The 24,945-nt window shown below is 47.0% G+C and overlaps 1 protein-coding gene across 1 annotated transcript in view; it reads left to right on the forward strand.

Moving 5' to 3' along the window:
* Positions 1 to 7,625: 7,625 nt before the first annotated feature.
* Positions 7,626 to 24,945, forward strand: part of zbtb16a (zinc finger and BTB domain containing 16a) — a gene marked incomplete at both ends in the record, with an annotated part of 106,944 nt that continues 89,624 nt past the window's right edge. The window contains one exon of the mRNA XM_080528058.1: positions 7,626 to 8,866. Within this exon, the coding sequence (XP_080384184.1) occupies positions 7,626 to 8,866 (1,241 nt within the window). The remainder of the gene's footprint in view (positions 8,867 to 24,945) is intronic.

Raw genomic sequence — 24,945 nt, forward strand, 5'->3', positions numbered from 1 at the left:
TGAGTTATGTTTTGTTTATTTGTATTTTATGGATGGATAAAGTTGTGAGCTAACTAGCTAACAGCTAGTTAGCTACTTTGCCAGCCAGTTAACGTGAGCTAATATGGCGGCAATGTGGCTTTGTGTTGTGAATGTTTGGTTTTGCTGACATGCAGGGTGAGAGCTGTTTGTGCTGGAGCCTACCATTAATAATAACCACCATTTTGTTTGCACATTCAGGTATGTTGTATGTATGTTGTATCCATGGGTATGGTTTAGTCTTGTGTGTTGTAATGATATGAATGGTATGATAACTGATAATTATTTGATGTTATGACAAAGGCAGAAAAGCCTTTTCATCTTTGTGAGCGGTTGAGATGGGGTCAGAGCTGTTTTGTGCTGGAGCCTACCATCAATAATAACCATCATTTTATTTGCACATTCAGGTATGTTATAAATAAAACAGCTTGAAAGTGAACCTGTGTGCCTGCCCGGTCTGTCCGGATTGTGAGGGGTTACAACTGGTGCCGTGACCCGGCGACTTCAAAGGATCAGCCCATCGCCGATCCAACATCGGCAGTGATAATATGGTGGCTCTATGGTAGTCTGTATTGTTTTAAGTGCAGTGATAATATGGTGGTTCTATGGTAGCCTGTATTGTTCTAAGTGCAGTGGTAATATGGTGGTTCCATGGTAGTGTGTATTGTTTTAAGTGCAGTGATAATATGGTGGTTCTATGGTAGTCTGCATTGTTCTAAGTGCAGTGGTAATATGGTGGTTCTATGGTAGTCTGCATTGTTCTAAGTGCAGTGGTAATATGGTGTTATAATTTAGCACTCATCTTCCTTTCCCCCGGTAAAATGGGGATTAAGCAGAGATTAAGGCAGTGCCTTTTCTCTTTATCCCAGGGTAAGCCAGCACAGCATGCAGCTCAAAGGTGATGAAGCACTGTGTGAGCCTCCCTATCCTCCCTCGCACGGAGCTGAAAACTCTCACTACCCCGGCGGGTATTAGAGAGAAGGCCCTCGGCTATAGCCTACTTTCAGCCAGGGAGTATTATTAGTAGTATATTATTATTTGACCGTGTATTACTGTAATTGGTTGATAAGCAATGGCAGACCTGTTGCTTGGGACTGACTGACTGGATGTTGACACTTTGAATGGGGGACTCGGAGGTATTAGATATTGTGTGCAAACAGATTTTTACCACATGGTAACATTATTATTAGGCCTGATAGTTGGCAGCCTCAGTCGAGCTGATGCAGTTGGCTAGTTATTGCATCACTTCTACATTCAGACTGAAATATGGACATTACTACATATTGACACAAGGCCATGTTGCCGCCAGTTCTTTCAGTTATAACCAACATTGTTAAATACAAGAGGTTGAACTCACCATTTTAAACATTCTAGTCTAATGGATCTAGTGCATGAAGCATCCTTTCAGTTTCACAGAGGAGTACTGTAGGGATAGGGTTAGAGTTAGGGTTAGGGTTATGGTTCGGGTTAGGGTAGGAGCAGGGTAGAGTGTTCCTGGTGTCTGTCACCGTCCTCACAGGAAGATAAGTCACTTCATGTTGATGTGTTAACAACTAGCAGATGATGTTGATTGTTTGAGTGATTGGTGCAGAGATTAAAGAGTAGGGTTAGGGTTAGACCAGGGTTAGACCAGGGTTAGAACAGGGTTAGAACAGGGTCAGGGTTTAGAGAGTAGAGGTTTGACAACATTCATTTTCATAATACCAAAGTGTAGATGTCCTTATTTTCGTTTGAATAATTTTCACTTTTTCAAGAAAAGGACTTTTACATATAATTATAACAATAATGTTTATGATGATGATAATAATACTAATACTACTACTAATAATGCTACTACTACTACTACTACTACTACTACTACTACTACTACTACTACTACTACTACTACTACTACTACTAGTACTACTACTACTACTACTACTACTACTACTACTACTACTACTACTACTACTACTACTACTACTAATAATAATAATAATAATAATAATAAGAAGAAATATATAATAATATAATAATGCTGTAATTATGATACTAACAATAAAATAATAACAATAATAAAAATACGTAGGCTATTACTACTATTATGATTGTTATTATTATGAATATTATTATTATTATTATTGAAAAGTAGTTTGCGGAATCTCCACTTCCTCGCCTTCTCGTCCACATCCCCAGCCCCCCCCCCTAGGTGTCCACACCCCCAGCCCCCCCCCTAGGTGTCTCACCCCCCCCAGCCCCCCCCCTCGGTGTCTCACTACCCCCAGCCCCCCCCCCTAGGTGTCTCACTATCCCCAGCCCCCCCTAGGTGTCTCACTTTCGCAGTGTTGCGCGTCGCTCCGCCAGCAGAGATGAGTGACTCGCCGCGGTGACGTCACCATTGTGTTGATTTGCTCACCCGAGAGCGGAGAGAGAGAGGGAGTCAGTGCGTGTGTGAGCGGGCTGCACTGGGAACTGCGTTACTATGCTGGAGCCTCAATAAGCAACACATTCAATAACAACAACACATCCAATAACCACACATCCAATAACCACACATTCAATAACCACACATCCAATAACCACACGTACGGAGTCTAAACGTGCAACTTGAGGAGGTGAGTACTGACACGGGGACACAGAGCCCCGTCTCTTGCATGCGTACTCCAGTTGTGTTTAATCTGTGTACTCATGCACCATGTGAAGGTTTATTGCCATTATTATTATTAGTACAATTGTTTGCGGATCCTCCTGACTTAAAAAAGAAAAACCCACGTCAAGTTCCAGGCAGTGTGTGTGTGGGGCGAGTTGTCTGTCGTGCAACAAATGTGCCAATCAGTGGATAAGTTGATGTCGCCTTGTCGGTGTCTGCGTGAGGTTGGCAGGGGGTTATTAAATCGCAAGTGTTTGACTTATTAAACCAAATAAAGCCACAAGTATGTGTCTGTGCGCACGGAGGAGAGCTGTTGAAGTTTCCATGAACGCTTCTCAGAGAGAGCGGGCTGAACGGGAGAGAGGAGAACCAGGGGTGTTCACGATGGTCTGGAGTCCGAGGATGGTGCTCTGTAAGCGGCCGTCATGACAGAGCGTCACCGGTGTAGAGAGAGGAGAACCAGAGTTAGTTGTTTAGTATTCTCCTGATCGCGGCAGAGGGACGTGAGGTCTGGGTGTCTGCGCTGGGAACCAGACAGGGTGACATGGCTCCTACCTCCATGTGCTTTATTCTCATATGATGTGTTAACGCCTGTTGGTTACATGGGAAATAGAGTCTGACATAGATACTGTATGCATGTCCCTCTTCTTCTTCCTGGAAGTTAAAAAAGCGTTTTACACATTTTACACACTTGAGGAGGTGCTCATAGTCATATTATCATCCAGCCGTGGTGACACAGACACACCATCACCAACACAGACACACCATCACAGACACACCATCACCAACACCCGGGCAGTCTGGTCTGTCTGTGTCCGTCTCTCTGGTCTGTATCACTGACTGATCTGTGTCTGTCTCTCTGGTCTGGATCACTGACTGATCTGTGTCCGTCTCTCTCTGGTCTGGATCACTGACTGATCTGTGTCCGTCTCTCTGGTCTGGATCACTGACTGATCTGTGTCCGTCTCTCTGGTCTGGATCACTGACTGATCTGTGTCCGTCTCTCTGGTCTGGATCACTGACTGATCTGTGTCCGTCTCTCTGGTCTGGATCACTGACTGATCTGTGTCCGTCTCTCTGGTCTGGATCACTGACTGATCTGTGTCCGTCTCTCTGGTCTGGATCACTGACTGATCTGTGTCCGTCTCTCTGGTCTGGATCACTGACTGATCTGTGTCCGTCTCTCTGGTCTGGATCACTGACTGATCTGTGTCTGTCTCTCTGGTCTGGATCACTGACTGATCTGTGTCCGTCTCTCTCTGGTCTGGATCACTGACTGATCTGTGTCCGTCTCTCTGGTCTGGATCACTGACTGATCTGTGTCTGTCTCTCTGGTCTGGATCACTGACTGATCTGTGTCCGTCTCTCTGGTCTGGATCACTGACTGATCTGTGTCCGTCTCTCTGGTCTGGATCACTGACTGATCTGTGTCCGTCTCTCTGGTCTGGATCACTGACTGATCTGTGTCCGTCTCTCTGGTCTGGATCACTGACTGATCTGTGTCCGTCTCTCTGGTCTGGATCACTGACTGATCTCTAGTCTATATTACTGACTGATCTTTAGTCTGTATAACTGACTGATCTCTAGTCTATATTACTGACTGATCTTTAGTCTATATTACTGACTGATCTCTAGTCTATATTACTGACTGATCTTTAGTCTGTATAACTGACTGATCTCTAGTCTATATTACTGACTGATCTTTAGTCTATATTACTGACTGATCTTTAGTCTGTATAACTGACTGATCTCTAGTCTATATTACTGACTGATCTTTAGTCTATATTACTGACTGGTCTGTGTCTATATTACTGACTGATCTTTAGTCTGTATTACTGACTGATCTGTGTCTATATTACTGACTGATCTCTAGTCTATATTACTGACTGATCTCTAGTCTATATTACTGACTGATCTTTAGTCTATATTACTGACTGATCTTTAGTCTATATTACTGACTGATCTCTAGTCTATATTACTGACTGATCTCTAGTCTGTATTACTGACTGATCTTTAGTATAACTGACTGATCTCTAGTCTATATTACTGACTGATCTCTAGTCTATATTACTGACTGGTCTTTAGTCTGTATAACTGACTGATCTCCTCGGAGCGTCGGCGACTATAGAGACACACAGACTGACTGACCGCTGCCGTCTTTCTCTGGACGCACGTTGCTTATCGGTCACGACATAGAGAAATGTTCTTATCGTTCACGACATAGAGAAATGTTTATGTGTGCGTGTGTCTCCGATCTGTGGCACGTCTGATTTCCACACGCTCTCTCAAGCTGCGCTCATTTGACTTCAAACGGTTCCACCTGTGTTGATCAGAACAGGGACGTGGTGAGATCATGTGTCTGGGTCTGCTTCGATACGAGTATGTCAGTCCTACTTCAGCTGAGATAAGTGTGAGTAGGCTACTGTGTGTGTGTGTGTGTGTGTGTGTGTGTGTGTGTGTGTTTTGCAAATGATGTGTGGACATCATTAATATGTCTGGACGTGATTTCCACACAGATATGCCGTTTATTGTCTCTGCCGTCTATTATTCGGACGCGTTTAAACACGGTGCGTGTGTGTGTGTGTGTGTGTACGTGTGTGTGTGTGTGTGTGTGTGTGCGCGCGCGCGCGCGCTTTGGACAGCCGAGCTACAGTTGGTCATTACAGCCGACGGGCTAGATGTGTCATTCGGTCGCTTCATGCTGGAGGTCATTTCTCTGGAATAAGCCATTCTGATAATTAATGACACCAATTTTAATTCTAATGGTGTCTGTCTCGCACGTACGTGCACACATACGGGGAGTTCTGAGTGGGTCTGTTAACGCGCAGTCTGGACGCGCTGTCTAAACTTTCCCTGCTTTTCTCCGGTAAACCTGCTGGGTCACCCAGCTAATTAGAGCTATAGACATGGACTTATTTACCAGGTCATAATATAAATGAGTGCTAAATGACTATTCCTTCATGTCATAAAGCAAAATCCGTTATTCTTACGCAGTCACGTTGTGTTTGGATGAGTAATACTATCACACACTGTTACATCAATCTCCGTGTTTCCCTCCGAACAACTGTCTGTCAATATCCTTATTTATTATATATATATTATATATTTATATATTTATATATGTTTCGTTCACCATCTCAAACAATGACTACTGCCAACTGTTGACTTCCACTGTGACTATGCAGGCTGTGTCGGTGTGAGACGGGGTTGGGAGCCTGTTTGTAAATGTCTAGCAGCACATGTGCTAATGCACAATCTAGACCTGGTCTAAACATCATCTCTGTTTAACCCAGCTCTCTATCCATCTACTTTCTGTCTTTCTTTCTTCTTTTTTCTTTGGAGAGAGAGTTAGCATATTCTCCTCCAGGCTTCCCCTTCATTTAGGCTTTGTGTCATTAAAACCATTGATATTCTGATTAGTCTAATAAAACGAGGTTACTTAAAATTAATCATCATATTGATTATTAAGATATCATTGACTTAATGTGTTGAGGTCTTACTAATAATATTGATATCAATAATAACGATGATGATAATAAAGATGACATGTTACAAGTTAAATGACATTCATCTCAGTGACACAAGTCTGTCCCCCCGTGTGTGATGGTGGTGGTGTGTAACCTTCCCCTCGGTAGCCCAGATCTCACTTCCACTATAAGCCATGGATAAAATAAGTAAGGGAAACGATAGCTTGTGTATAAAGCGGGGCAGTTCTCAGATCAGTTTGAAATAACAATAAAAATAAATACAAAATAAAACATTTACAGTGAGGGTGTTGGATCAATGTTTTTAATATACCCCAGTTAAAGAAATGTCCACATCAATGACCGGTGCGTCTTATTTTTGGGCGTATTGTGCGTAATAATGTATTTGGTGCTGCACGGCGTTTGTGCTGTTTCAACATCCCTCGGTTCCAACTACTCCTGCCGCCCCCCCAAGCCCTCCTCTCCCGCCCCCCCAAGCCCTCCTCTCCCCCCCCCCAACCCCTCCTCGCCTCACTGCCCCTCTCTGTGATAGGAATACTGAACAAGATGCCATTTCATTTCAGAATGGGTGTTGATGGTCTTTGTGACCAAGCACCACCGCGCTGTAACAAAGACAAGGTTATCCCTGCTCCTCTGTTATCCCTCTCACATCCACCTGTCACACGCTGCTGTACATTTTCGTAAAAGAAAGACCGGTTAATTTTTAAAAAGGGTGTTAGTTATTAGTTTTAAAATAATTTCGTATCCCTATATTCTAAGTCAGTGTTTTGCTTGGCCTTTGATTGAATCAGTAATTAATGTTAATAATTTAATATTGGCTTGAGAATATTTTTTTTCTAGATGCCCTTTATTATATATTATCCACTTATTTCCAGTATGATGCCATTGGAAGAAACGGGGTCGGTCCATAGTTTGATTTATTATGTGGAACAGTTCAGTGTGATGTGCATGGATCTGCAGTGTTCTTACATTAATTAAGTATTATATGTATCCACCATATATTTTAGAATTAGGTGGAAAATATTCCCTGTGTATGAGAATAGTTGATTAATTAATATTTTATTCAAAAATCATGATAACAGTTAAATAAGTCAAATAACCATTATTCCACGTTTGGGATGGCTGCTGTCCTGCATTTTATTATTTTCATTTATTCTGGACACAAGACAACATTATTCTCTAAAGCGCTTTGAATTGTCCCTGTTGTATGAAATGTGCAATACAAATAAACTGTCCTTTCCTTGCCTGAAGCTTAGTTTTGAATTATGTTTATATTTACCAAAGGTATTAAGATTTAATCTGGCCGTGTGGAATTATGATATTTAAAGTCAGACAGTCAACTATTTCCAGTATATTTTAAATTGTAATATATATCTTTTTTTCTCTCTCTCCCTCTCTCCAGACTGACTATCTTGTTTTCAAAGATAAGTGACCAAGCTGCTGAGGGGAGAAGGCGATCCTCATGAGTTGGCGTGGCAGATCTCAGCGACGTAATGGATCTGACTAAGATGGGAATGATCCAACTCCAGAACCCCAACCACCCCACGGCGCTCCTGCAGAAGGCCAACCAGATGCGTCTGGCCGGGACTCTCTGTGACGTGGTCATCATGGTGGACAGCCAGGAGTTCCATGCCCACCGGACGGTGCTGGCCTGCACCAGCAAGATGTTCGAGATCCTCTTCCACCGCAACAGCCAGCACTACACGTTGGACTTCCTCTCACCAAAGACCTTCCAGCAGATCCTGGAGTACGCCTACACTGCCACGCTCCAGGCCAAGGTGGAAGACCTGGACGACCTGCTGTACGCCGCCGAGATCCTGGAGATCGAGTACCTGGAGGAGCAATGCCTGAAGATCCTGGAGACCATCCAGTCCTCGGACGAGAACGACACGGAGGTCGGCATGAACGACGGCGGGGGCGCGGAGGAGGACGAGGAGGGGCGCAAGGCCCGGCAAGGAGGAGGAGGAGGGAAGAACGCCAAGAAGCATTCCATGGAGGGGAGCTATCTCTCCGCCGCCCAGCAGGCCTCGGCCCTGGCCGGCATGGTGGACCAGAGCCCTTCCGTCTCCACCTCCTTCGGCCTCTCCACCATGAGCCCCACCAAGGCCGCGGTGGACAGCCTGATGAGCATCGGCCAGTCCCTCCTGCAGCAAGGGTTCGGGGGCGACCACCTGACGCACGGCAACTCCCACCACCAGCTGATGGCCGAGATCAAGACGGAGATGATGCAGGTGGACGAGGGCGGCGGCCACGAGAGCCCGCGCACCATGGAGTCCAGCGCCTCCAGCAACGGAGAGAGGAGCGGCGAGTCGGACAGGAACAGGGACGGCCCGGGCACCCCCACCAGGAGCAGCGTGATCACCAGCGCCCGAGAGCTCCACTACATCGACCCGCAGGGGCCGGACGGCGGCCAGATGGGCTTGGAGGCCATGGCGGGGATGACGGAGAAGCACCTGGCCTCCCTGTACTCTTTCCCTCCCAATCATAAAAACGAGGCCATGCTGTCCATGCCGGCCTCCATGGCGTCCTCGCTGCACATGTCCCCCGCCCTGGCCATGTCCATGGACTTCAGTGCCTACGGGGGGCTGCTGCCGCAGAGCTTCATCCAGAGGGAGTTCTTCAACAAGCTGGGGGAGCTGGCCGCCGGCATGAAGCCTGACGGGAGGAACCAGAACGAGCGCTGCAACGTCTGCGGCGCCGAGCTGCCGGACAACGAGGCTGTGGAGCAGCACAGGTGAGCTGATTTGGCTGGTTTCATCTGGTTTTATCTGGTTTTATCTGGTTTTATCTGGTTTTGTCTGGTTTTTAATCTGGTTTGATCTGTTTTTTTTTTTTAATCTTTCTCTGGTTTTATCAATGCTAGTAGTTTAATTTTGGGAGGTTGGGTTGAAAATATTTCCCGCCCTTTTTGGTTTCTTAAAATTCTGAAAGCCGTTTGGTATTTCCGAAGTGTTCTATTTTCTGTGTCTTTCTGTGTATTTTTATGTCTTGGTGTCGTTCTTGTTTTATATGCTGTCAAAATATGCTGTAGCTATTTATAAGAACATATGTTTCAGCACTCAACATAATGTGGAATTGTGGTGAGAGCATTTCTACTGGGATTTGTAGTTTTTACGTGTTGGTTAGTTTCTGTGGACCCCTTTCTGAACTTTTTATCACACTGCTAGCTAATAGCTAGCTGGCTAATAGTTTATTGACCTGCTTTCTCTAACTTGGGAGTGGGAGGTTTATAACTTCCCCCTTACTGCTGCTGCTGTGTATTGTACTCCTGTTGTTATTTGCCTTTGTCAAGGCATGTGCCTGCCAAATACATTCTTTAATATTTTAATTACACGTATTTAAAAACATTTATACTGTTTTTAACAGCACACTTTTTAGGAAATGTGTTTCAATGGCTAAGCATACCAGGCCACACACACAATAGACTCCCACATCAGCCATAACAATCGCAATTGCTGGAATTGTTGCTGCTGTTGCTGTTATGTAATTCTGTTAGGTTTGTTTGTTGGGTTGTTGGGTTGCTGGGTTCCATCCATATTGTTTAAAGCTGCAGAGTTCTCGAGTTCTAGAGTGTTCGCTTAAATTCTGCAACCAAAGTGGTGGTCTGTGTGTCTGGTGACCTGGTTCTCTGAGCTGACCTCGCCTAGCCTAGCCTAGCCTAGCCTAGCCTAGCCTCTCCCCTGATGACTTCCAGGCCTGTCCTGGGTGACTGGCGGCCCGCCCTGCCGTGGCGCTGGCTGAGCCCATTAGTCGCACCTGGTGAGGAGGGCAGCTAATGGGAAGCAGGTCCCTCCCCACCCCTACCCCCACCCTGCCCTGCCCTGCCCTCTCCAGCTCCCCCCAGCCCCCCCCCCCCAGCACTGGCGGACAAGGAGGGCCTTATTAGCTTTATGAGAGGAGCGGACTGTCCGGCTCAGGAAATGAGGGCTGAGCGCCGGGCCTGGGCCCTGGCCCCGACCTCTGCTACCTGACCTCCGACCTCTGGGCTCCTGGCTGGCCTCTGCTTCTCGTCAGCATGGCTGGAGGGCGGGGTGGGGGGGTGGGGGGGTGGCGGGGTGGAGAGAAGGAGGGGGTTTGTGGGGTTAGGGGGGAGTTACAGTGAGTAAATATACAACAGGGGTTCACCGCAGCCTAAACCCCACCCCCCCACCACCCACCCACAATGCACTGCTGTTGTAGACAACTCAGGGTGCTGTTGTCTCTCTGCGTTACTGTTGGTTTAAGCAATCAAAAGATTGTCGAAGCCTCATTGTGTTGATGTCAGGGTATAGGGTCAGGATATAGGGTCAGGATATAGGCCATTTGATAGCAGTCTTTTATTACAATCTGTAGATTGTTAAGCTCATGGTCTGACACATTAACACAGCCTAGCTGCCTGTGTGTACGTTGTGTTAGCCTAGCCTAGTTGTGTGTACGCTGTGTTAGCCTAACGCCCTGTGTGTACGCTGTGTTAGCCTAGCTCCCTGTGTGTACGCTGTGTTAGCCTAACGCCCTGTGTGTACGCTGTGTTAGCCTAGCTCCCTGTGTGTACGCTGTGTTAGCCTAGCTCCCTGTGTGTACGCTGTGTTAGCCTAACGCCCTGTGTGTACGCTGTGTTAGCCTAACGCCCTGTGTGTACGCTGTGTTAGCCTAGCTGCCTGTGTGTACGCTGTGTTAGCCTAGCTCCCTGTGTGTACGCTGTGTTAGCCTAACGCCCTGTGTGTACGCTGTGTTAGCCTAGCTCCCTGTGTGTACGCTGTGTTAGCCTAGCTGCCTGTGTGTACGCTGTGTTAGCCTAGCTGCCTGTGTGTACGCTGTGTTAGCCTAGCTCCCTGTGTGTACGCTGTGTTAGCCTAACGCCCTGTGTGTACGCTGTGTTAGCCTAGCTGCCTGTGTGTACGCTGTGTTAGCCTAGCTGCCTGTGTTGTGTTAGCAGGAGGGTCAAACTGACCCAGAGAGTTGGGTTGATTCAGACTCACATTACAAGTCGTTTAAAGGTGAAGCATGTGAGAGATATGCTGTGTTTATTATGCTGTGTTTATGTTTACACATCCTTATAAAGGTACCTAGGCCAGCGCTGGAGTGACACCAGGTTTTATAAATAGTTTTGTTTGGACAAAAGCGGCAATTTATGCAATTGAAATGAAAGATAGATTTGATTCCAAAATCAAAATGTCTCATGGAGACGTAAACTACATTAATACATGAAGGAACTAAGTCCTTTACATATTTATATGTATATATATTTTCATATTTAAATATATATTTATTTTTTAATATGTATATTTATATATCATTTTTTGGGCTAAGCATTATTCGTGAGCTTAGAATGATAAGGTTCCATTTCCGTTTAGAATGATAAGGTTCTATCTCCCTTTAGGGCAGTTCAGAGATATTGAGTGTCAAAGTTTTTACATTCCATTATGTTTTGTGAGATGGAACCTTTGTATTTTATTAATTACTAACTAAAAATGGTCAACATTTAAAAAATAACACCACACAGGCATTAATAAATACCTAATGGATCATGTAAATGATGTAAAAATGTAAAAAACTCAATTTTGACCAAAAATTGTGATGGAACCGTATAATTCTAACGTCGCGTGGTGTTACTGTGCATGAAGCAACAACCTAATTAATGTCGTGTCCCATGTTGGCTGCCAATAGACAAAAAAAAAATGCACTTCTTGGAATGTAATTGAATGTAATTGAATGTAATTGCATCACCACTTCATGCATTGTGCACTGTCAGCCTGTCGCCTGGCCTAGCGTCTCTCTTACCTTCAGCAGACCTGCTCAGCTTGACATGTTTGTCCTAATCAGGAGGAATGCACATCGGTTAAAGTTCACATGAGGATTCTGTTGCCCCTACCCCCTCCCTCCCCCCCTTTGCTTAAATATTGGTAAGGCTGCAGCCCTGCTGAAGGCTGATTTAATGCTGGCTGTCGTATTGGCAGGCTGAGTCAGTGTATAGTCTAGCGCTCCAGATTGAAATGTTGTACGGGAAAATAGAAATGACTTGTTTAGAAAATGGCCTGGTGCAGCAGACTCACTAAATGTCCCTAAAATGAAAAAGGTTTCCAGCAGAGCCTTGTTGTGAGGGGGTGGACAGCGTACAAACACATAACGTATCTAAGCTTTTGGATTAAATTGCCCATCTTTTTTCTTTTTTTTGGTACATTTTGCCATTTTCAAAACTAATAATAATAATAATAATGGATTTTATTTATAAAGCACTTTACATTTCAAGAATCTCTGCTACAGTCAATAAAAGAAACAAAAACAGCACAACACAATAAAGATCACTAAAAACATCAAAAGCAGAAAGGTTAAAAAGACATTGTGGCATAAAACGAAAAAAGAAAAAAAAAATACAAATCTGGCTACTGGAACTTGAAGCCAAACTAATTGGCTACCTGGTCGTTTACGTTCAAATGCAGCCTCCTACCTTCCCAAGATGCTTTTCATATTTTGGTACCATGAAATCTGTTAGGCTTATCTAACCATGTAGATGAGCAGCTTGTCAGATCGCAGCTCCTTGTGAGCTTAGAATGATAAGGTTCTATCTCCGTTTAGGGCAGTTCAGAGATATTGAGCGTCAAAGTTTTTACATTCCATTATGTTTTGTGAGATGGAACCTTTGTATTTTATTAATTACTAACTCAACATTTTTAACATTTAAAAAATAACACCACACAGGCATTAATAAACACCTAATGGATCAGATTATGTAAAAAACTCAATTTTGACAAAAATGGAGATAGAACCTTATAATTCTAACAGGGTGTGTGAGGGTTTGTGAGGGTTGCCCGTGTTTTAAGAAAGTTTCATCAATGCTGCCGTCGCTCTGCAAGCGCTGGGAAATCTGGGAAATCTTGGAGCATCAAAGGAAGTTTCTAGACCGTCTAGTGCATTGATCCGTCTGCCTCCCCAACAGAATACTAATGGATCATTTAGATTAGACGCTCCATGACACCCGTCATATCTACAACCTCCTCCAACACTTCCTTAAATTTGAGACGTTCTGAAGTATTAAATCAGGCGTTGCGTCATGATGTGTATCTGCTCGCGTTATCACCCCGTTCTAGAATATTCTGTCTGAATTGAGGCTCTTATTGATACGATGTCGGGATGCGCTGATATCACTTATTTGTGTTGCTGATAGTGGTTCAGAGTATCAGACGTGGTTGTTATTGTTGTCACCGCCTCCTCATCCTCCTCTCAGCTGTGCAGCAGCAACAAAGCTCGCCTGGCACACGTTTATGACAGTTTGCGTGGCATCAGATCGGTTAATAGCGCTCCCTATCTCCCAATCTCCATCCAGCATTTCAGGCCAATATTAGTCCTATACCCGTATTGCCCAGTACTGGATCGGTGTGTCTTTAATAAGATATCATTCACACAATCCTCTGTTACCTATATGTTTCTTTTATGCCCGAGTGTTTCCCCAGTTGATGGACGTACATGTTAGTGTTTTCTAAAGGCTTGTCAAAAGGGCCTTTCATTGTTGACAGGCCGTGGCACACAGAGCATGTTTATTGTGACTAATTACAGATTATTTCCCAGCAGTCTGTGCAGGGTCGCCACCATCTCTAGTAACAGAAACAGAAAAGAAAAAAAAAGTTCATTTGGTGCAAACAGGTCAAGTTAACTGGCTGTAATTGTTTCCAGACATGGCAAGCACAGGTTGTGTGTGTCTGGATGTGTGTCTGGATGTGTGTGTGTGTGTGTCTGGGTGTGTGTGTGTCTGTCTGTGTGTCTGGGGTTGTGTGTGTGTGTGTGTGTGTGTGTGTGTCTCTCTCTCTGTGTGTGTGTGTCTGTCTGTCTGTGTGTGTGTGCGCTCGCGTGTGTCTCTCTGTGCGTGTGTGTGTGTGAGTGTGTGTGTGTGTGTGTGTGTGTGTGCCTGTGTGTGTGTGTGTGTCTGTCTGTGTGTGTCTCTGTGTGTGTGTCTCTGTGTGTGTGTCTGTGTGCGCGCGTCTCTCTGTGTGTGTGTGTGTGTGCCTGTCTGTGTGTGTGTGTGTCTATGTGCGCGCGCGAGTGCGTCTGTCTGTGTGTCTGTGTGTGTGTGTGATAGAGTGAATGCATGGGTAAGTGTTCCCTTCCTGTGTAAATTTAGCCTCTGTCTTCTGAGCTCTGTGTTGGATCATAAACCTCAGAACCACTGGACGTGATGTGGATTGGCTCCAGCAGCGGGGGGGGGCTGGGGGGGAGCGGGGGAGGGTATCCCTTAAACCGGCCCTCCAGAGAAGTGTATTGATATACTCTGAGAGATTTATGAGTGAGGTATTAATAAATGAAGGGCCGTGTTGGTTTGTCAGTCGCCCGAGGTTTCCTCCTGTGACGCGAATCAAACAACAACAACAACAACAACGTTCTGCTTTCCGATTTCTTTTCTTTTCTTTCTTTCTTTCTTTCTTTCTCTCTCCGGCACCGCGACATATTTGACAAGCTCAGATGTTCTTAAAGCAGGTCTGGAGTGTGTGTGTGTGTGTGTGTGTGTAGTGAGTGAGTGTGTGTGTGTGTGTGTGTGTGTGTGTGTGTAGTGAGTGTGTCTGTGTGTAGTGAGTCTGTGTCTGGCTGTGTGTGGAGTGAGTGTGTAGTGAGTGTGTGTGTGTAGCGAGTGTGTGTAGTATGTGTGTGTGTGTGGCTGCAGGCAGAGGGGATTATAGTAATATTTTAGTAACCTCACTGTGATAAGAAAAATGTGAAACGCAAAGTGATTATTACACAAATAAATGCACCACACAGGGGGGGCTAGCTCTGAGGAGAAAGACCTCTGCTTGATATTCAAACACGGTTAGCTGTGTAGCTAGCACAGAGGAGCTAGCCTGCGGTTTATCTCTTTTACTTACATACTTCCATGTCTATTCCCATGCAGATGTCATCTCATGTAGTATCCAATAAGAAAATACCCTTCCACAGTCCCTTTATATAGTTTATATATCTGTTAAACAGAATCAGAATCAGAATCAGAAGACTTTTATTGCCATGACATGTAAACATGTTAGGAATTTGGTTTGGTACCATGGAGCACGGTTTACAGAAGGACAGGTGCAAGACAGGACAAGACAGTGCAAACCAACATCAAAGTGCAAGAGTCATAATTAATATAAATATAAAGTGCAGAGATTCAAGTGTTCAAGTGTTCATATCCAGACAGTGCAAAGCTCTCTGGGTGGGGGTGGAGGGAGGGTAGATAGATAGGGGTCAGGTCAGGGGGGGGGGGGGGGGGAGGGGGGCCAGCGGCATTTAGGAGCCGGATGGCTGTGGGGAAAAAGCTGTTGGTGTGTCGGACCTTCACAGTATTTATGGACCGCACCCTCCTGCCTGAGGGGAGCGGGGCGAAGAGACCGTGTCCTGGGTGTGCGGGGTCAGCCATGATCTTCCTGGCCCTCCCCAAAGCCCTACTTTTAAACAGGGCCTCAAGGGGGGGCAAAGGGCAGCCAATCACCCTCTCCGCCGAGCGTATCACCCGCTGCAGCTTGGCCTTGTCCTTGGCCGCTGCAGCGGGGAACCAGATGATGATGGCGGAGGTGACTCAAACATTACTACCCGTCAATGTTTGAACCATCTTTTTTTCTCACGCGGTGTTTAAGTGTGTGAATGTGAACGGGCCCTGGCTGTCAATGATTGTCCACATCCCTCTCTGCCATCTTTGGGGGGAGGCGTTAGGAAAACTTATTTACATAAACGCTGTCGCGGTGTTGATCTATCTTTGAATTTCCTCTTCTGTTGTGGTGAATTGGCGCAGGGGACAGATTGGAAAGCGGTCGGCACAATACGCAGGCAGGCAGGCAGGGCCCCTGGTGTTTAAACAGGAGGCCAGGGTTTTATCTGTGCATATCAGAGAGCGCTGATAACCCCGCGCACTCCTCTCCACTAAACCAAGAGCAGAGTGGGCCTGATAATGGACATAGCGCTCTGCTGGCAGATAACAACACCGCACGCATGGTGAAGAGAGAGAGAGAGAGAGAGAGAGAGAGAGAGTGTGAGGTGGAGAGAGAGGGTGAGGTGGAGAGAGAGAGAGAGGGTGAGGTGTGGAGAGAGAGAGGCAGAGAGAGGGAGAGTACATATATGTGACCACAACCAAAAAACCCAACCACAATCTGCCTCATGATCAAACTTGAGAACCAACGATAGGGTCCGTTGACTGCGGTCAAGATGGGTCCTCCCTCCCTCCCATCCCTCCATCCCTCAGCTGCGGTCAGCTAAAGGGACAGGTTTATTAAAGATGTTAGTTTTAGTGCTTTTATGTATCTCTTTTATTTAAGTTCCTAAACTCCTGATGTTTTGTTAATGTTGTCATATCGACAGAGCGGAGGAGAGATTCGTCTCTTAAGCCGCCGGGGGGGTAAACGTAATAAGAGCTTTTATTTATTAAGACGCAACTGCCAGAGGACCGTCCGTCCGTCCGTCCGTCTGGAGGAGCTGGATTATCCTTCTGTATCCTCCTGCTCCTCAGATCACTCAGACTCCTCCAGGAGAGCCCAGCTGATACAGAACATTGTAGCGTAATAACGTAATAACCCCAATCGCTTCACAAAAGCTTTTCTCGAAAGGACTACCTGCGGATATGATCTCAAGAAGAAGTTGATGACACAGAGGGGCGTCAAGTTATTCTCTTATAGCCCTGGCTATCATCCTGCACTGGTCCTCCATGCCTGCTTGATTTAGCGCCCTGATGGTGGTGGTGGTGTGTGTTTGTTTATGCATCTCAGTATCAGCCATCGGGCGGGTCGGTCTAACAGCAACAGCCGAGGCAGCTGGCTGACACCCAATTATAGACAGGCTGCTAAAAGGAACCTGGTTGAACCGTAAAGATTTACACCAGCATCTCTCTGATCTGAGATCTGGGCTCTGTCCTCACTGTCAGGGACGGGAGATGTATCGATTAAAGACTTAACACAGGGGTTACATCATGTGGAATGGACTGCACACACCCCTGGCTACCAGCTAGCAGCGGATTATCACAAAGGCATTTCTTCTGTCAGACAGACAGAGAGAGAGAGAGAGAGAGAGAGAGAGAGAGCTACAAACGAATCACGAATCACATCGCTATAAACACGATCTGCTTTCTGGGGAATTATAATTCCGGTTTATGGACACAACAACAAACAAGCAACCTAACACCCTTAACACCTAAAACCTTTTAATACAGTCAAAAGAAAAATAATAACTAAATATATCATCATTAAAAGAGGAGGAAAAGCTGACCACAGATTAGCCAGATAAGCGTTGTTTGGGGGGGGGGGGGGCGCATACAGACGCTACTGTTGCCCAAGACCCCTTTCTTTCTTCAGTGCTGCGATTTCTGTTATCTCCCTGCTGCAACTGGAGATGGACAGATTAGGGATGGGTGGGTGTGTGTGTGTGTGTGTGGGGGGGGCGGGCGGTGCCAGGTGGCAACCAACTCTCACTGAACATCTGAAGAAGCCATTTTTTGGAAAGGGAAGTGAAGAAAGTACATCTCATATCAGTGGCCATGGGGGGGCGTGGTGATGGGGGGGGACACAACTGAACCCTGGGCTGACAGAGATAAGACCTCGGGGGGTGGAGGCTGCCTGGCTATGGAACGTTAGGCCCTGGTGTCTGGGCACTACCCACCTCCTGCCACACCTGTCTCACCTGTCTCTCTGTGGCTGACCTGCCTCCCTTGTCTCTCTGTGGCTGACCTGTCTCACCTGTCTCTCTGTGGCTGACCTGTCTCACCTGTCTCTCTGTGGCTGACCTGTCTCACCTGTCTCTCTGTGGCTGACCTGTCTCACCTGCCTCTCTGTGGCTGTCCTGTCTCACCTGCCTCTCTGTGGCTGTCCTGTCTCACCTGTCTCTCTGTGGCTGACCTGTCTCACCTGTCTCTCTGTGGCTGACCTGCCTCACCTGTCTCTCTGTGGCTGACCTGCCTCACCTGTCTCTCTGTGGCTGACCTGCCTCTCTGTGGCTGACCTGTCTCACCTGTCTCTCTGTGGCTGACCTGTCTCTCTGTGGCTGACCTGCCTCACCTGTCTCTCTCTGGCTGACCTGTCTCACCTGTCTCTCTGTGGCTGACCTGTCTCACCTGTCTCTCTGTGGCTGACCTGTCTCTGTGTGGCTATCCTGGGGGGGTTTGGGGTTCCTGGCTCTTGCTCAGCGCAGCCTGGCCTCGCGTGGTCTGGCAGGGCTGTTATGAAACGTGCGAGTCGTGGCCCCTATCTTTTGTCCTCCTGGGGAGGCTGTGGTCAGGGGGGGGGGGGGGGGGGGGCTGTGAGCTCGCCTCAGAGGGGGAAGAGGGAAGCCCCAGTGGTTAGCAGTTACACCAGTTATCCAGAGACATGGAGACGTGTCTTTGGTAACCCAGCTTCCTGGTGCAGAGCATCTGAACTCTGGTGTTTCATTCCATCCTCGGTCTCTGGCTCTGCGGTCTGTTTAGAAGTTGGGTTGACATTTCGAAGATGATAGATGTTCATTCAATGGCTGCTGGTATGGGTGACTATTCTCAAATACACCACCATTCCTCTGGTATTTACTATGTTACTACTATGTTACTACTTTCTAACTCTACTCTAACTTTAATTTATATAGCGCCTTTCAAAAAGCCCAAGGACGCTTTACAAGGGAATGATCGGACAGACAAAACAGAAAACAAACAAAGCAAAACAGAAACAGTGACTAGGGGCCAAAGGCCTTGGAGAACAGATGGGTTTTGAGGGCTGGTTTGAAGGAGTCCAGGGTGGGGGCGTTGCGGATCACTATGGGGAGGGAGTTCCAGAGAGTAGGTGCGATGGTATGGTTCTCAGTGGTGCAACAGGTAGCTCATGCTAGCTACGTTCACTTGGGATCAGAGCCTACCCTGACATATTTAGACAATCTTACTCTTAGGTGAGATTAAGACAGGTTAATGTTGGTTAAGGTTAATTAGGTTAGGGAATGGCGTTAATCGGACAAGCTACACCTATAATTCCGATACACACCTGTACCTGTGGCCACGGCCTCGTGTGATTGGCTTTCCTTTGTCATGTGGTCGTGAGAAAGACATGTTAGGTTTTTCTTCAAGTCTGTTTGTTCCCGATCCTAAAAAAAACACTTTTACCCCACACCACCCATTTACATTTTTGGCATTTAGCAGACGCCTTATTTCAAAGCGACTGACAATCAATACATTTGACTAAGCAAGTGAATCATCTATCCACCAGTCGTCGCAGGAAAAGCAATCTAGCTCAGGCCAGGGGCCATTGGCAGTCGTCGTGCTAGGAGAAGACAGATTTATTTTAATGTTTTTTAGTAGACACTGGAGGAACAGTATAAGGGGGAAAGCAGGTGTATCTGGAGGACACAGTAGTAGATCGTCTCATCGAACCACTGGAAGCCAAAAGACAACCTGGTTTCAGTCTGTGCTCACAGAACCAACCCCCCCCGTCCCCCCGTCCCCCCGTCCCCCTAACCAGAACACAGTATGTTCTAATCCCCCTGCCTGACCAGAACACGGTGTGTTCTAATCCCCTGTCCCAGATCCCATTAGCATCCTCTCTCCGGGTCTCCGCCAACATGAAAGAAGATGTGTCGCTTCCCTCCTCCCTCTCTCTCTCTCTCTCTCTCTCTCTCTCTCTCTCTCTCTCTCTCTCTCTCTCTCTCTCTCTCTCCCTCCTCTCTGCGGCTCTAACGCCCGGCCGGGCACGGGGGGAGGGAGAGAGAGAGAGGGAGGAGGGAGGAGGGAGGGAGAGAGGGAGGAGGGTACAATGAGCGGGGGTCCGGAGCCAAAGGGCCAACCCAAGCGTGCACACAAGGCCTCTGCTGCTGCACAGCGCCGTCCCTGCCTCCCGTGGAAGTATCAAATCAGAGCCCTCCGCGGGCTTCCACCAGAGAGCCTCTAATTAGCCTCTTTGTTGTGGCCTGAATGGGGGTGCCAGAGATTGGCAAGGGGCCCCAGCGGAGCGATACGCGCGCCTGAGAAGGGGGCCGGCCGGGGCTCGTAAAAAAAAACCAAAAACCAAAAACTCCCTCCCCGTCACAAAGGAGCACTCAGGTCTCAGGTAGGAACCTGGGCAGCAGGGAGGTTAGCGTAGCGGCTAGCGGCTAGCAGCTACAACACCGGCCCTGTTTACTACCCCCTCTCACTCAGAGACCTGGGTTGTGTCAGGGAAAGGGAAAGGACACACAAACAAACCACAATTCAATTCGGCTGCTGCTCTCTTTCTCTCTTGCCCTGGCTGGGCTAACAACATCCCTAGGAATTGTTTTTCCACCAGGTTTTTGTTTCTTTCTTCTTTTTTTCCGTCGGAGTAGCGTCTTGTGTGTGTGAGGAGATCTGTTGACTGCTTCGTGTGATTGATGGCTTCATCGCTTCAGCGGGGCTCGACCGCGACGGTTTAGTTTGTGATTCCAACGTTGACCCCTTTGGAATTGCAACTCTTTATTTTCGCCAAGTGTCTTCTCTCTCTCCTCCTAAAGGCAGCAGCAGCAGCAGCATTGTGGGAAGGAATAAGAAGGCCCTAGTAGCTCTGGTCTGCCCTTGAATGAGCCTCATAGTATCAGGGACACGACGCGAGCCGTAGCGGCGGTTGGTTTTTAGCTCAACCGACACGTTTTTTAAGCCTTACTGTAATCCATGAGGGATCAGTTGGGTAAATCATGGCAGAAAAGCTTAAAACCATAATTGATTTATGTATCTGCTGACCGGAGACGCCCAGAGAGATTAGCAGCCGGCAGAGCTGCTGATGGAGAGGGTTCCTGGGAGGCGGGGTGGGAGCTAGCAGCTAGCAGCTAACAGCTAACAGCTAACCGCTAACAGCTAACCGCTAACAGCTAACCGCTAACAGCTAACACTGACAGGCCACGAGTGTTCTGTGTGCGTCCTCCTGTGATGAGCAGTTATTCAGCATTTTTGGCATTTAGCAGCAGACGCCTTATTTCAAAAGCGACTTACAATCGATACATTTGACTAGCACTTTATTAGGAAAATTATACTAATACTGGGTAGGGTAGGGCCTCCCTTTGCTCTCAAAATAGCCTCTTTTTTTTAAATTTTTTATTCTGGTCCATGATGACATGATTGCATCACGTAGTTCCTGCAGATTTATCTGGTGAACTTTCAAGCTGTGAGTCTTTCCTTTAACCTTTATTTAGCCAGGTAGGTCAGTCGAGACCTTATTCACATTTGCAATGACGCCCTGGCCAAGTCTGTACGACACAGTATAACAATATAAAACATACAAAAACGACAACGGTCAGTTTAGAGTCTCCTGCTCTGCCACCTCCCAAAGGTGTTTGTGTTGGATTCAGATCCGCTGACTGGGGAGGCCACCGAAGAACACTCAACCCATTATCATTATCATTATCATCAATTTGAGACCACTTTTACTTTGTGACATGGTGCGTTATCATGCTGCAGGCAGCCATTAGACGACGGGCACATAGTGGCCATGAAGGGACACGCACACGGACAGCAACAAATAGAGGTAAACAACCAGTGATTGATTTGTATTAACGGACCCAAAGTGTGCCAAGAAAACATCCCCCACACCATTACACCACCTCCACCACTACACCACCTGAATGCATGAGAAGGTGTTCAGGTGTTCCTAATAAAGTCAAAGTGTCCAGTGAGTGTATATTAAATACAATGCTCTATGGGAAGTTTGAGGAGCAGGACTGAAGCCTGAACACACACAGGTTCAACATGTCTCAAGGTAGTAATAACAATAATAATATTAATAATATTATTAATAATAATAATAATAATAATAACAATAATAACAACAATAATAATATTAATCATAATAACAAGAATCATAATAACAAGAATAATAATAATAATAATAATAACAAGAATAATAACAACAACAATAATAATAATATTATTAATCATAATAACAACAATAATAATAATATTATTAATCATAATAACAACAATAATAATAATAACAACAATAATAAAAATAATAATAGCAATAACAATAATAATAATAATAACAATACTACTACTACTACTACTAACAATAATAAAGATAATAATAATAATAATAATAATAACAATAATACAACCATTTTAATGTGCTTATCTATCATCTCTGTATGAAGCCATACAACTGTTTTAGATAGTAGTAAATTCACTTTTGAGAAGTTCTTAATTGTTTTAAAGGCATTAAAGGCATCAATAGTACACACAACTGGCAACTTGTAAAATGTTCTAGATGTCTAAAACATCATTCTCACTTCTGAGACTATTTGCACCAGGCCGAAAATATTTTTCACTATTTTATCTGAATTTTAAATTAACATTAAATTATCCCCCCACGGTCTCTCTCTGTCGGTCTCTCTCTCTCTCTGTCGGTCTGTCTTTCTCTGTCTGTCTGTCAGACAAGGTCTCTCTCTGTCGGTCTCTCTCTCTCTGTCTGTCAGACTCCCCCAAGGTCTCTGTCTCTCTGTCTTTCTGTCAGACCCCCCAAAGGTCTCTCTCTGTCGGTCTCTCTCTGTCAATCTCTCAGACCCTCCAAGGTCTCTCTCTGTCGGTCTCTCTCTCTCTGTCTGTCTGTCAGACAAGGTCTCTCTCTGTCGGTCTCTCTCTGTCAATCTCTCAGACCCTCCAAGGTCTCTCTCTGTCGGTCTCTCTCTCTTTGTCTGTCTGTCTGTCAGACAAGGTCTCTCTCTGTCGGTCTCTCTCTGTCAGTCTCAGACCCTCCAAGGTCTCTCTCTGTCGGTCTCTCTCTCTCTCTCTCTCTCTGTCTGTCAGACCTCCCCCCAAGGTCTCTCTCTGTCTCTCTGTCGGTCTGAGCTGGATTGTTTTGTTGTTTGTCTATTTGTCTGTGGACCTCAAAAGCGGAAAGCAAAAAAAAAAAAGCCCATTCCATTTCCTGGACTGATCACCGGAGCGCGCGGCGCTGGCATGTCATGACTCAAACAGCATCATCTCAGCCGCCGCTGTCTGGCCACGGCCGTTACAGATGATGCTGTCAGACCTCGCCGTACGCCATTAAGCATAGTGTAAAATAGGCCTGTACTTCCACCCCCCCTCCCTCCTCCCTCCTCCTCCTCCCTCCCTCCTCCTCCTCCTCCCTCCTCCCTCCTCCCTCCCTCCTCCCTCCCTCCTCCCTCCCTCCCTCCTCCATCCCTCCTCCCTCCTCCCTCCCTCCTCCTCCCTCCTCCATCCCTCCTCCCTCCTCCCTCCCTCCTCCCTCCTTCCCTCCTCCCTCCTCCCTCCATCCCTCCTCCCTCCATCCCTCCATCCCTCCTCCCTCCCTCTTCCATCCCTCCCCCCTCCTCCCTCCCTCCCTCCTCCCTCCACATCAGGCTGTTGCGTGTCCAGCCTGTATTGTGTGTTCCACCCCCGTGCTCCGGGGCTCCTACGACGACCTTCGAGGGACGGAGAGACATTGATTCTTTGTCTCCAGGTCGGCTGTGGTCTGCGTCCCTCTCTCTCTCTCTCTCTCTCTCTCTCTCTCTCTCTCTCTCTCTCTCACTCTCTTCTGCCCTTCCTCTCTCTCCCTCTTTCTCTCCTGCCCTTCCTCTCTCTCTCTCTCTCTCTCTCTCTCTCTCCTGCCCTACAGGTTCTTTCTGTTTTTCTCTCACCGGCCGTGTGTGTGTGTGTGTGTGTGTGTAGCAGGACTAGCGTAGGCGACTGAGTCTCTAACAGGTGTCTGGCTGCTTATCGCTGCGTCACGACGTCTTATCTCTGCCCCCCCCAGCCCAGCCCTGCCCCCCCCCCCCCAGCCACCCCACACGCCTAGAGGGGGAATATTTCACTTAGCCTCTGACCGCCCCCCCCCCCTCTCTCACACACACACACACACACACACACACACACACACACACACACACAATGCTTACATACTATATAGACGCTACACCACTCCCCCACTGCACACACACTACACTCACTCACTACACACACACACACACACACACACACACACACACACACACACACACACACACACACAGCGTGAGAAATTGAGAGTAATTCCAACTCTTTGTACTTGATTGACTTCATCAGTGTGTGTATACTGCAGTAGATCTGTACTTCCCTATAAGGCCCTCCTAGAAAAGTTGTTTCTGCACACGACAACATTTGATTGAGTCAATCAATCAACCAATCAAATGTATTTCTGTAGCACATTTAAACATGACACACTTGTCAACCAAAGTGCTTGACAGTAGCAGTAAAGTAGCACTAAAGTGTCAATAAACAGAAAACAAACAACCAACAGACGAGCAGAGGAACAGAACAACACGTCAACACAGACCAGGCAGGAGTCAGAGTGAGTCAGTCTGATCTGCCATCTCTGTCTCTCTCTCCCTCTCTCTCTCTCTCTCTCTCTCTCTCTCTCTCTCTCTCTCTCTCTCTCTCTCTCTCTCTCTCTCTCTCTCTCTCTCTCTCTCTCCCTCTGTCTCTCTCTCTCTCTCTCCCTCTCTCTCTCTCTCTCTCTCCCTCATGTTCCTCTGTTCTGAGCCTGGTCTCTCCCAGGGTCTGTGTCTCCCAGCCCCAACAGGTCCTGCTATACCGGGGGGGGGGGGCCTGGGGTGACAAAGGCTAAAGTGTCTCTGAGCCGAGGGGGTTGGGTCACCCCCCCAACCTCCCAACCTCCCTCTCCCCTCTGAGCTCGGGGGGTCGGGGGAGAGTCTGACAGGGGTCTAATCCTACCTCTGGTTTGGGTGTAGCGGTGTGGTTCGGGGACAGGGAGGCTGGGGGTCTTAGAGAGCCATGAGAGCCGCCCATTGTGAGTGGCGGTGGCTCTGTTACAGTAGAGTGGATGCAGGGGTCTCGGCCGGGACAAAGACCCGGGGTCAAACAGGCCCCCGTTATTTACAGTAGGCCCTTTCATTGCCCGAGTGAAACAGGAGCCTCCCGGGGCCTCATGGGAG

This window comes from Nansenia antarctica (assembly GCF_963989245.1).
Source record: "Nansenia antarctica genome assembly, chromosome: 4".
NCBI classification, from domain to species: domain Eukaryota; kingdom Metazoa; phylum Chordata; class Actinopteri; order Argentiniformes; family Microstomatidae; genus Nansenia; species Nansenia antarctica.